At 34.4% G+C, this 14,310-nt stretch overlaps 1 protein-coding gene across 2 annotated transcripts in view; it reads right to left on the bottom strand.

The window, feature by feature from the left end:
• LOC113048951 (serine/threonine-protein kinase TAO3-like) overlaps positions 1–14,310 on the bottom strand; it is a 49,840-nt gene that overhangs the window by 19,246 nt on the left and 16,284 nt on the right. For both annotated transcript variants that reach the window (XM_026210934.1, XM_026210933.1), the window contains exons 2-9: positions 7,679–7,889; positions 4,945–5,016; positions 4,611–4,712; positions 3,818–3,863; positions 3,114–3,210; positions 1,659–1,772; positions 1,479–1,570; positions 1,016–1,109 (exon numbers count right to left, since the gene is read on the bottom strand). In XM_026210934.1, the coding sequence (XP_026066719.1) occupies positions 1,016–1,109; positions 1,479–1,570; positions 1,659–1,772; positions 3,114–3,210; positions 3,818–3,863; positions 4,611–4,712; positions 4,945–5,016; positions 7,679–7,813 (752 nt within the window). In that variant the 5' untranslated portion in view covers positions 7,814–7,889. The remainder of the gene's footprint in view (positions 1–1,015; positions 1,110–1,478; positions 1,571–1,658; positions 1,773–3,113; positions 3,211–3,817; positions 3,864–4,610; positions 4,713–4,944; positions 5,017–7,678; positions 7,890–14,310) is intronic.

A 14,310-nucleotide genomic window follows, 5' to 3' on the forward strand; every position in this document is an offset into this window, starting at 1 on the left:
TAATGTAACATGGTAAAGATTAATGCACTTTTGGAAGTAGAATTTATGTGCTCTAATGTTATGTTGTTAATGTTATGGTTCATAATGAAATTATATTTTATTGCTGTAATTAATTTATAGCATGTTTTTTTTTTTATATGAAAGTTTTATTTTAAAGGTTCGCCAGTTCCTGCTTTCTTCTTCCCATGAATGTAACAGTGTTAAAATTGCATTAAAAAAATAAAAAATTAATTACGTTTTACGGATTTATTGCATTTTCGGGAAAAAAAAAATATAATATTTTATAATAAATCTCTGAAAATCAAAACCTGGATTTGAACTTTTTATTTTATTATAACCTAAAGATGCTATGTGAAAGTTTGAAACAGAACATAGTTGTATTTCATCTTGCCACTTTCTTAGTAAAGAAAACACATTTTTACTCAAATTAATCAAAATAGATTTTGGATAGTTTTATTTACCGGTTAATGGTCATTTCAAACTTTCCCAATTCTGTTCAGAACTATAACTTTTGGTTTAATTTCCGTTCAGCTTTGCATCACAGGATTAAATTACATTTTAAAGTCTACTGAAACAAAACATTTTTTATTTTTTAATTTGTAATAATCTCTCACATTTTTTTAAAGCCTAAATGAACACAAGAGACACACACACACATACACACACATACTGACCTTAAACCTTTGACAGGTAGTTTAAATTGTGTGTGTGTGTGTGTGTGTGTGTGTGTGTGTGTGTGTAAAAACCATATCCTCCATATAAAAAAAATGTGAAAACAATAACATTGGCTCAACGCTGCTTTAAAGACCAGCAGGCTTTGATTTCAATGCATGTCAGAGAGTTGAAGGGTACTGAAAGTCTGCTTGTGCAACAATGCACAAGATCAGGAATTGTAAAGAACTGACGTGTGTTCAAGTGTGAGAGGAGAGTGTGGTTGAGAGAGTATATACAGGTTTGATGTGTAGGAGTATTATATACATATCTCTTCTGTTTCTAACTGTGGAAGGACACTCACCACTCATTGGACTGTAAGGTGGGAGAGTCGTTTTGGGCGATGTGGTATAAGGCACTCATTGCATTCATGTTGAAGAGAGGAGGCTTGCGTTCAGCTGGAAAACAGCCGAGGTGGAAGAAATCATCAAATGTGCTGAAATTCTCAAACAGGAAATTTGTGACACATTGCATGGATTGAGAATAAGTATACATGCATATGCTAATCAGCAGAGTTATTTCAAACTAAATCCCAGTACACCTCATATAGCATGCAATATTAGCAGAAGCACACTTTAAAAATAAAGGTTCTTTATTGGAACTGATGGTTCCATTGAAATGAATGGAATTCGCCCATGAAAGAGCAACAGCACATGTGACCACACCTCAAAGGTCACAACACACAACAGCTTCTACACTTCTGCTTATCGTAGTGGACACATTGGCTCAGAACATTAAAATAAAGAAACAAAATTAAAGACCCTCACCCAGCTCTATGCAAGTGATCCCCAGAGACCAGATGTCCACTTTCCCCTCATACTGACCCTCATCCATAGCTAAAATCACTTCTGGAGCCATCCTGTGGTAGAAACACACACAACTCTCTAATTAACCCTGGAGCATCAGGATGCATCATCTTCCTGAACATCAGTGTCGGTGAAACTGACCAGTATGGGGTTCCCACAAAGGAGTTGGCAGGAGAGGCAATGGAGGCGGAGCCGAAATCAGCCAGTTTGACCTGACCGGGTTCCGTCAGCAGGATATTACCAGCCTTCACGTCTCTAAAAAAAGACAGTGTATAGTCTCACTGTAGTATCATATCACCATGTTATGCAATGAAAGGGTGTCTCGGGTTAAAAAATATAGAAATAAATAAAATAAAATGAGAAAATGAAAGTAAAAATAGCGCTTTGTTACTGGAAGCTAATAAAACAAACTCACATGCTGTAAAGCAGTTGAATAAAGCACGCTCAATAAACCGTATGCAATCATGAAATATATGAGTCATGGATTGGTCCTTCAAAAATAATGCTTTAGTACTTTAAACCCTGATACAAAAGAGTACACACTATAAATCTGAAGAAGAAAAATACCAAAAAATATATAAATAAATAGCTCTTTTGATATTCAGAGTAGACTTTGATATTTAATATAAAAAATATAATATATTTATATTTTATATAAATATAATATATTAAAAAATATAATATATTTATATTTTATATAATATATTTAATAGGAAAAATAAGGATTTATTTATTTGTTTGTTTATATTATCGCCATACCAGCATCTATGGCTATTTTTATGCCAAGATCAATGTATTTAAAACAAAACAGATAATAGTAACACAGTAGAAATAAAAACAACAAACTCGCATCAATATTACAAGCACTTTATAAAATATTTTACATTACAATATCTGATAAAGCTTCAGATTAATAAACATAAAAAAATAAAAATAAAATCTTTAGAGTGGCATTTAAAGCAGTGCATTCCAACCACCTTTTAATAAAAACATAAGTCTAAAATGACCAACAAAAAAACTTTAATTTATAATTGGATCGACTTCATTTAACTTAGTATTGACATAGTTGTCGCATTTCATTTGCCATTTTATACATTTTTAGTACAGGTTTGAGATCTGATGGAGGAATTTAAAACAAAATTATGAATGGCAAATTCTATTTAAATAATAGAAGCTAATAAAACACAAAAGAACTCAACACTCGTGTTGTGAAGCAGTTAAAGTATGCTGAATAAACGTTATGCAGATTTGTCATAGATTAGTACTTTACTTTAAAATCTGAAGAGTACACACTTGAAATAAAAATAAAATTAATGCAATCCATTTCTAATCATTCTAGTCAGTCGATGCTTGTGGGAAAAAAACAAAATAAAACTAAATTGCAAAGTATATACAGTCACTGTAAACAAAGGTAAGGGGAACAAAAATAGCACTGCTTTATGGTAAGCATAAAAGCACATATGACCCAAGTTTGCTTTATAAACAGATTGTCAGATAAAGACTTATCTGTCATTTACACACACACACACACACACACACACACACACAGAGGAAGCTAACATTGTGTAAACAGAAATCATTCAGACGATGGCTCACCTGTGGATCATGTTATGGGAATGTAGGTAAGCCAGTCCTAGCAAGGCACCATGGGTAATGGCAGCAATTTCAACCTCTTGGAGGGGTTTCTTGTGAACTGGAAAATAAAAGCAGCATGCTTAATCACATCTTAACATGTGCCAAACAGCATGGGAACATTTGGTGGTTTTGTTATGACGGTGCTAAAAAAAAAGAACAAAAAAAAGCAAAAGTTTCAAAAAGAGTCATGCGATGCTTAGTGGACGGACACTACACCTGATCCTCATGTAGACCAGGACTGAGAACGATTAGAACGTGGCCTTGAATTAAACCCATGCGGACTGAATTACTCATACATGACATTACGGCAGTTAAACTAGAGATTCTAAATTCCTCTTTCACACACACACACACACACACACACACACACACACACACACACACACACACACACACATATATATATATGGAGCGATAATTGAAACCAACAGTCTATCATTAAAGCTGTTCATGTTGCCAACATCTGAAGGAAACAAAAACATGAACGCGATGGCATACATGGAATAAAACACAATGGGCTTCATCATGCATCTGAGATGTGGCTAATAAAGCCCTTCAAACACATGACAGCTCTAACTATGACTGATCCTCTGTGTGTGTGTGTGTGTCTGCACTCTACTTGCATACTTGAGAGTGTGTAGTGTGCATTTCAAGTGTGAACTCACCCTCTAACAAGTCTGAAGCAGAGCCGAGACAATACTCCATCACAAGCTGAAAAAAAAAAAAAAATCATTAAAAAAAGCAGATGAATTGTGAAAAGGAGGCATGGCTGCCCCAGGGAATTCTGGGAATTAATTCAATGTACTGTACACTAAGGAGTTGTTACGGTCGTTCCCTCGGTTCACAAATGCATTACTGTATATATATATATATATATATATATATATATCCCTCTCTTTTTTTCTTCTGCTTCTTATTTTTTTTAATGAAATGAGACATAACAGAAGACAAAAGAAATACACCAAAAAACAAGGACAAACATGCGGACAACTCCCCAGCCTTCCGATGCATGTGAGAAGAGAAACTTTGAAACAAGTAATAATAATAACTAGATGAAAAAAGGTGTAGACAAACCTTTAGGTTGGCTTGAAAAAGCCTCGCAAATTTTTAAAAAAAGTATTTTTAAAAGCTTTAAGTTTGAAGGTTTTCAGTTTCAACTAGTTTGAAGTTTAAAGCAGTTGTAAAGTTTAAAGATAGATAGATAGACAGAGACAGGCAGATAGATGGGAAATATGCATGTTTGCAGAAAACATTTGTATAAACAAGTAATAATAGTAATAATAATTTACAGTCGTAATGTATAATATCCAGTATGTACACACTGTTTTAATGACAAGAATAAAAAGCTAAATATATGTAAAGAAAAAGGAGATGGAAATAAATATTTTGTCATTTATAAATATATATAATTCAGTGTATAGTAAATAATGATTGTTTTTTGTTAGCGGCAGCACTAACCCATGCTGTGTTGTCCTTCAAGTAGCAGCCTTTATATTCGATGGTGTTTGGGTGTCGCAACTGTTCCAAAAACTTCACCTCTTTAATGATATCCTGCCATTTCTGAACCCAAAGAAACACACAGACACAATTTTAAACATCTGTACCTTTGGTTTCCATCATATTCTACTGAACTAAAATGCCTTTTTATTAATTTAAACGATATTGTTAAACAAATGGTTACTGCAGCTATAAATGCTGTGATTCGATCATTCACATGAGTTCAAGGAATACAGAACTGCTTTATCTGGAGGCTAAAACAGCAACACGTTCAAGACTCGAGTTTGTCTCTCACCTCGGTGGTCTGCTTGCCGTTGTAGGACATCTTCTTAATGGCCACCACCTCGTTGGAAAAGGAGTTTCGGGCCTGCAGCGAAGCAAAACATTTCATTATACTATTTTGGGCATTTGCCACTTTTATCCAAAAGGTACAACATAAAGCTTTTTAGTACTTCATGCAACTTGCATAAAAAAGTAAGCCTCAGTATTATCAGTTTCAATTATCATCCTAATTTAACCAATATTGAAATTGTAAAAAAAGACAATATTGGTAATATTGATATGCTAACGTACACAGTCTTTTTTTCATTTTTTAATTCAAGTTCATTTCTATAGCGCTTTTCACAATACAAATCATTGCAAAGCAGCAAAGAGTGCAAACGTTTCTACATTATATTTAGGAGTACTAGGTTATTAGTGGTGACTATGGCTGAAATGTACAGAATCATGCATTTAGATACAAATTACACATTAAACTTTGCAATTCAATGTCCAGGGTTAGCATCTTCTGTCTTAAAAAAAAAAAAAAAAAAAAAAGACAGTTGAAATGAAAAATTGTTAACTATAATAAATACAAAAAAAAGTAATTTATTTCTGTGATGCACAGCTGGATTTTCAGCATCATTCCTCCAGTCGTCAGTATCACATGATCTTCAGGAATCATGAAAATATGATGATTTGGTGGTAAAAAATATATATTTCTGACATTTATCAGTTACAAACAACTATGACGCTTAATATTATTTTAGAAACAATTCAAGACTCTTTGATAAGAGTTTAAAATATATATATATATGAAGAGTTCAGATGCAAAAGCCTCTAAATGCCGTCTGAAATTGTCTCATAAAATAAGCATTTTTATCAGGCCACTATATTTACGTTCAGTTATTTCACTTTAATTGCATAGAAAAGGGCCTATACATTGCAATTAGATTGAAATTACTGAACCTAAACATAGGAGCATGATAAAAATTCAAATTTAAGATGAAAATTTCAGATGGCATTTAGAGGGTTTTGCATCTGAACTATTCATATATATATATATATATATATATATATATATATATATATATATATATATATATATATATATATATATATATTTTTTTTTTTTTTTTTTCCTGAATAACAGCATCAGTTTAACATATCAATATCAATCTAAACATGTGAACAGCAGTGTAGGATGAGACGTGATTGTATATTTGTTGACAGAAGTGTGTGTGGCAGACGTCAGTAACGTCATGAGGACAGCTGGCCCTCACATTTACACCGAATGAACATCTGTCTTTAAAGCAGCATCTCCTAGCTATTCTTTCCCTTTGAGTCCAGATCTACACCTGGATGGAGAGTCTGCATACGAGCGAACCAGCGTTTGAGAAAAAAAGACCGATAGAGAGAGAGAAGGGTGGGATTTGCACGGTGGATCCCAGTCTTTATGCTATTAGCGCCCAGATTAAGAAATGCACAAGAACTTGTCATGAGGATGCAGTTTGCATTTGACAGAACCGCCGCACTTAGGAGCCGTTTCCAAAACTAAACGATGTTCTCCAAGTTGAACTATAGATAAGTACTGACTGACGGGGAGAATAAGAGAAAAAGTTTAGGTATTAAAAGCTTTTCTGGTCTCTGACATCTCGATGTGCCTTTCGTCTTCTACAGAACTTGGAAAGAGAAAAATACTACTCCAGCTTTATCTAGATTTTTCATGTTTTTAAAAAGTTTCTTCTGCTCATCAAGGGTGTATATATTTGATCAGAAATATATGAAAACAAAAATAAATGTGAAATATTATTGCAATTTAAAATAAAAGTTTCTATATTAATATACTTTAAAATGTAATATATTTCTGCGATCGAAGCTGTATTTTCAGCATCATTCCTGCAGTCTTCAGTGTCACATGATCTTCAGAAATCATTCTGATGTAAAGATTCGCTGCTCAAGAAACATTTATTTGTCATCAGTTGAATAATTTCTTTTTTTTTTTTCATTTTCATTCATCAAAAAAAAAAAAAAAAAAGAGTCACAGGTTCCAAAAAAAATTAAGCAGCACAACAGTTTCAACACTGATAATAAATCATCAATAATCACGTGACACTGAAGAGTGGAGTAATGATTCTGAAAATACAGTGCCGTGTCACTGATATAAATTATATTTTAATGTATATTAAAATAGTAAACCAATATTAGAAATTGTAATAATATTTCACAATATTAATGTTTTTTTTTCTGATTTTTGATGAGCAGAAGAGACTCCATTAACATGATCAGTGCTAAAGTTGTTTTCACTGATGCACAACCTGTTCATACTTCAAATTAGCAAAGGAAATTAATTAATTTTTTTGGAGTATATTCTACTTGATTTTTAATGTTAACTCATGTAGCACTGAAAAAAAAAGAAAATCATTTTTTTAAAGCATGTGTTATCACTTACAAACTTGTAAGCAAGCATGCAAACAGCTTCTAATCCTGGTTTTAAGATAATATGTCTATTCAATGTAGTTACACTACCCAAATGAACAAAGAAACATTGATTATAAGTAAACAATACACAATGATGATAACAATAAGTGGATATTGTTCGAGTATGAATGGCTCATTTTGAGTAAAAAAAAAAATGAACTCCAGAACACTAAACCTAACAACAAAAGCAACCATAAAACACTGTAAATACAACTCAAAAACTGTGAAAATGTAACTCTGTTAATCATTCATGCCCCAGTGCATGATGTACTGTATCTTTGAGTACTCACAAAGTACACCGCTCCGAAGCTCCCATGACCGATCTCGTGCAGGTCGCAGAAGACTTCCTCCGGGTCATCTTTAAAGAAGAGATTGGCCGTCTCTGGGTCCTTCAGTCCTCCCTTCTGCGTGGACGACGGCATCATGAGTTAGACAGATCCTCTGATGTCCACGTGCTTCTGCTCGACTTCATTCAGCAGGCCCGGCATTGACCTGCTCAGCCTGCGGACAGAACGCAGCGCATTAAAGACGGACCGAGAGAGGGTCATCAGCAGACAAGAGACTTCAAAGATGAGTAAACCCCAAAGTGAAAGTTCTGTCATCCTTCACTCACCCTCACCTCAAACCAGTTTCACTTGTTCTTATTTGGAAGAAAAAAAAATCTGAAATTTTAAACCGTTTTTGTTCCAGAATTTAAGTAATGATTGCAAAAAAATAAATAAATAATAATAAAAATTATTAATTATAATTATAATAATATTTTTTATTATAATAAAATAAAATAATGAATAAATAGGTGGAAATAATAGTAGTACATATAAAAAGGATAAAATAAAATATGTAAATAAGCAAATACAAAAACAAGTAAAAGAAAGAAATTATAACAAATACATTTAAAATAAAACTAAAATAAATAAATAAATAAGTAAATATCTCCACAATGCTGTTGCACCAGGAATAATATATTTTCTCATGCACATACATGACCCTCACATACCCACAGATACTAGTGAGTGTAAAATGATTAGATACTTTTATGCTGAGTACAGGTCTCTCCCATCCACAAAGTCTACACAGTGTTGTTCTCAGCATGCTTGAGCATGCACACGTGTTTGTGATGGTAAACTGGTGTGACACAAATGTGTTAGCACTGGGGGTAGTTTGGTTAGGCATCATGGGACGACAGCTCAGCATGTGCCAGCATTGATCATCATGTGCACACACAAATACAGCAGTATATGTAACACTGCAGACATCTGACCCAGACCCAGGAACAAAAGCTGCTGAGAGTACTGTGTATCCAATACAGAGAGAGCTCAACACACACATTAAAAATATGATATAAAAAAGAGAAAAGAAAATATAAACAGAATTGCAAAAAAAAAAATGGTTGTTGAATAGTAGAATGCAGCCAAATGGTTGTAGTATTATTGGGGGGGGGGGGGGGGGGGGGGGGTCAACTACAACAACAACACTTGAATAGAGGCGGTGCAAATAAATTATTTATATCAACCTAAAATGTTTGTGAAATCAGGAAGAAAAAATAGGTTTAAGAAGCAAAGCAAAATAAAACAATGACTGATGAAATGTTATGAAAAAACAGTTTTTTCTTTAATAAGTTGCAATTATAAATTGTGCACAATAAGCCAAGGAGCATTTATGTAAATAAGGTCATTTTTTATTTCAAGCCAACTTTAAATTGCAGTGCTTCAATTTTATTTTATTTTTTTTTAATTGCAAGCCTTTCTCAATCCTGGGAGAGGGTAGCATACTGTAAATGAAACTCCATGCAAATCAAACCTAGTGTGAAAACAGCTGCAAACAACATCATGCTCCAGCATGCAGTAAACTAAACCTACAACCTTACGGTCTGATCTAAAACCACTACACCACCAGTGCCACGAGCAAACGCACTGGACACTTGATCCTAAACCATGAAACACACGATTCAGTTTCATAAGCGTAAGTGAGGTCCTTTAGACCACTGACCAAATAAATGAAATCTTCACTATTCAATTACTGAATGAAGATAAATAGACTAACAGAAGTCTCAACCGGACACAGGTAAAGCCGCTTCTGATTGTGATTGGCATAAAGGTTAATAAGAGTTCACAGTCCTCTAACAAATATATATCCATTTCTGCACAATGCACTCATAAAACCCATTCGCTCCAGATCATTTAAGATCATTTCATTTAGAGTTAGTGAAGACGTTGCTGTACAGTTTGGGATTTTAAAGGAACATGAGTTGACACAAATCAGCCGAAGTTACATGAAGAAAAAAAACAAAAAGCAGCAATTCGGTCTTGTTTTATGACCACTACATGTGTTCACAGTCCAGCTACAGTAAATGTGGCTTCATTCAACCCTTGCATAACAGGACATATAAAACAACATTTAAAAAATTATATCATTTCTGTATTTATTCACCCTTGTGTCATTACAGAACAGAAGATATTTTGAGAAACGTCTCACTGTTGCTTGAATCCCAACGTTCTTCAAAATATTGTTTGAATACACAAAGTCATGCAGGTTTGAAATAATGTGAAGGTGAGTAAATGATGTCAGAGTTTTTAATTTAAGGTCAATTATCCCTGTGCTGGGTTTAATATAAGCATTAGTGACATGCTCGCAATAATCACTAATAAGAAATCTGACTCCACCCATAGTTTGTATAAATCAAGTCAATGTAGTAAAACACATTAAAATGTTCAAAACAGTAGATGGGTTTCCACTGAAGCGCATTTCAAACGTCATTTACATTTTCAAAATGTGCTTGGATAAATTTTTATTAGGCAAAAGAAATGCAATTTCCCACAATGCATCAGATCAGACGTCTGCTGTTGATCGCGAGCAAATAAAGTGCGTCAAAGTGTCTGCCATCTAAATTTATGACATTCACTATATAAATAAAATGCATTCCTATATAAATTATTTTTTGACTGACTATATAAATCAAATTAATTGAATCTGAACACACATTGTTATATTATATGGCATGCAATTTCACCAAATTTATACATTCACAGAATTCACATCTATTTTCTAAATGCATGTTATAGATAGTATTGCAAACAAATGACCATGTATATCTTTTACATTTGACCTTCCAGTGAAGAGGACTTTTCTCTGGTGACATCATCCATACTTAAACCCCACCTTCATCTGCAAACATGCATTCATTAATGTACGTAACACCCACATCCTAAACTCAAATCAGCAACCAATGGACACAACTAAGTCCTCAAAGTTTTTTTCATCAAATATTACACTTTGATGCAACAACATCCATTTCACCGTGAAACTCACGTGATAGAATTATTTAAACACACTTTCAGTGTAAGGTTACATCCTCCTATATTCTCCAATTTCTCTAATTTAGACGTTGGTGATAAACCTTCACAATTTGCACGAACCCTAAACATTTTCCAAAATAACATCTATCATTTAGCAAAGGCCAAAAGCGATTGGTTGACCTGTTCCACCAGCAACAGGCAGAACAATGTCTTCTGGTTGCATCATGTCTGTTTATCTCTCCGTCTGTCTCTCTCCCTATTTCTGTTTCTGTCACTTTTCAACTCGTGCACAGAGTTGCCGTCTTCTACCTTCTTCGCTTCAAACGGCGACTCAGAATACGACGGCATATTCCTTGTCCCTCATAGGCTGAGATCCAGACATCTGCAACCAATAAGATTCCAGCAACCAGAGCCGGAGTCCTGCTTGATGATGCAACGCAGAACCAACAGGTTGCAAGATGTGAGAGTCAGTCTAATAACAACAACCACATCTATTTGGGAAGAATAACTGTGAATCTATGGCTGCTTTGTGTTAAGGTTGAGAGATTAGCCAGCAGGTTTATTTCAGATTAATGGAGGGTAGAAACGAGGAGAGAGACTTCATTAGACTCTGACTTTTCCTCTATATAACGCTCCTTGTGCCATCAGGTCCCAGTGGAAAGGTATCAACATTACTAGTGTTTCTGTGAATGCATGTGTGTGTATGCAGTGCATCAAACCTCTGAATAAAACATACGTTTGACATGTTGGTGTCCACATTCGTCCTGTGCTTCTAAACCACAGGCCTCCCTCATACGGAGAACCCTTGGAAAACATGTGAAATCCAGTCCAGTTTTACATCACAGCATGAAACTATGTATGACTAGGGTTGCAAAAAGGTGGAAAATTTCCAGAAATTTTGGAAACTATCCAGATTTTTTTTTTTTCTTGAATATTCCATGGATTTATTAGACATTTTCCATCCCTTTGCAACCCTACATGACACTAGTAATTTGTGGAGGGAAATGGTTTATATGTGGTAATGCCTATATACATGCTTTTCAAATTTAAAGGTTAAGAATTGAAACAATATAATGATTTTAGAGTCAAATGAAAAGTCAAAAGTTGTGATGCTGTGTGTATGTGTATGGCATATGAGAGAGGCCAATGTTTTATTCATTTCTCTGATGACTGTGTGAGGAGACGAAGATCTTTGATATGACTTGTGAGCAGCACACAGATCAGTTCTTAAGTCATTAAGTCAAACTCTTCAATCAGCACAAACATGAGCTGTGCGGTCATCAGCGGCACCCATTCATCACCACAGACGAATTAATAACAGTCACATGATCATTAGTGCCAGAAATGAGCATTTCCTAACGCTACAGACACAAATAAAAGAATAACCTACACTTGAGCAAAATTCAAAACACAACAGCAGTCTACTACATCAAATCCTGCATCTATTTAAATGGTGAATATTAATGAAACAAACAGCGTTTTCATTGCTCTTTTGAAATCAATGGATGAGTTGATCTACACGGTAGATGTGAAGTTGGAGCGTGTGAAGTTGGTAAAAAGCTAATCATTAATTAAATCTTAAAAACGGAACACTTTAAATGTAAAAACTGGATGCGCAAAACTGCATAGTTTCAAAATCGACTTAGTTTGTCTGAATGACTAAATCAACTATAATTGATTTAATTAACATCTAAAAACATCTGTAGATGAAGTCAATTTGAAGCATTGCTAAAAAATAAAAATAAAAACATTACTTTTGAACTATCCAGTTGCTGGACTCAACAGAAACCAGATTAATAACAACAACAGTTTACAAAATTTTCATATTTTCATAAACTATCCCTTTATTTGTAAGAATCGGTCAAAGGGTGTAAAATAAACTAAATTACAGATTTTCTTTTTTTTTTTTTTTTTTTTTTTTTTTTTTTTTTTGCATTGCAAGAAGATTTCTGGGGGGTAAAATAAAACGCTAGAAAATAACTGTTTCTTTAAACCTAAATGAAAAGTGTAATTGTTTCCCAACAGCTCAGTGTGGCACCTCAGGCAGCTCATCATTGAGAAACAGAGGAATGCATAACAAAAGAGGTGGAAAACATGAGCGGAGAGGAAGAGAGGAAGAGGAGGAATAGAGAGAAAGAGGGTCAAAAAACAACCTCCTTTACATTTCCCCTCATGTTCACATCCTCACTCGCTCGCCCTCTCTCTCTCTCTGCTGTTTGTGTGACTCAGCAGACAGTGTTGCTCACAACTGACCCTGTTGGGGGGAGAGAGAGAGAGAGAGAGAGAGAGAGAGAGAGAGAGAGAGAGAGAGAGAGAGAGAGATCTGGAGCAGGCCAAGACTAGAAAGAGCTGGCTTCTCCTGCCTGACTGCTTTAATTCAGTAAGATCTGCTGCTTCTCCACATAGACGACTCTATTTAGAGTAACATCCCTCAAACGCTGTAACATTTCTCCTTCATGCAGCGAGAGGAAGTGTGTGTGTGTGTGTGAGAGAGAGAGAGAGAGAGAGAGAGAGACCTTTAAACTAAGAGACTGATGTGGATGGACTGGTGCTCTACTGCTTGCTTAAGACTTCTGGATCACGACAAAAAAAAATAAAAAATACTGGGTGGCATAAATACATGAATAAAGAGAAATTGTAGAAGTTTGCAGAATGATTCACGCTTTACTATGAAAAGCTTTACAAATAAATCACAAAAGGAAGTCTGTAGGAGGCTGCACAGATTGCACCTGGGGAAGTACTGAAGGTCAGAGACAGTAACAGAGTACAACTAAAATGTTAAAGTGGGTCTAAACATCAGGCAGAGGTTTACTTGACATTTAGAGCATTATTTTGGTCCAAAGAGGCGTGAAGATCAACATTTAAGTTTAGTGTCACTTTAGAAAATACGATTTTGGTGCTAAAGAAAAATTATTAATGTTTTTTTTTTTTATGTGAAAAAATAATTATATGAGAAATATATTTTGTAGCATTATAAATGTCTTTTCAGTCACTTGATCAAATTAAAGCAACTTTGCTGAATAAGCATCATCAATTTCTTAATAATAATAAAAATAATCTTCTTAACCCAAAACTATACATGCGAACACACACATATACATTATAGGCCTGTATTATTTACATTGTTACAATAAAAATATTATTTACATCGCTTAACACTAGTTTAATTTTTTTATTATTATTTACTTGTACTGCTAATGATCTGCAGCTCAATTTATATGTTATTTTGACCCAAAAGCCATTTTAATGAGTGATTATGTGCATGCAGACGGCCAGTGTATCTGCATTGAGATTGGCCTGTGTGCTACGGTTATCTCCGCAGAAGAACACTCTAGTTTAAGCAGATGTGTGAGTCAGTGTAGTTTGGGCCCCCGGGGCGCTGCTTCATGTCCCGAGAGATAAGATAACAATTTGAACAACATGCAAGAGAAAATAAAGGGTTTAATGCTTGACTAACCAGAGAAGAACACATGCATTTCTTTTCATTAATAGTACACTATAATAGACAAGGATTGCGGTTTCTTTTAAAAAAACAACAACAAACAAACAATTAATTGACATTTATCTTGTCAAAGTTTGGGGTCGGGACCTTTTAATTGATCAAATGTGACACCAAAAACATTTAC

Source organism: Carassius auratus, chromosome 30 (assembly GCF_003368295.1).
Source record: "Carassius auratus strain Wakin chromosome 30, ASM336829v1, whole genome shotgun sequence".
Lineage (NCBI taxonomy): Eukaryota > Metazoa > Chordata > Actinopteri > Cypriniformes > Cyprinidae > Carassius > Carassius auratus.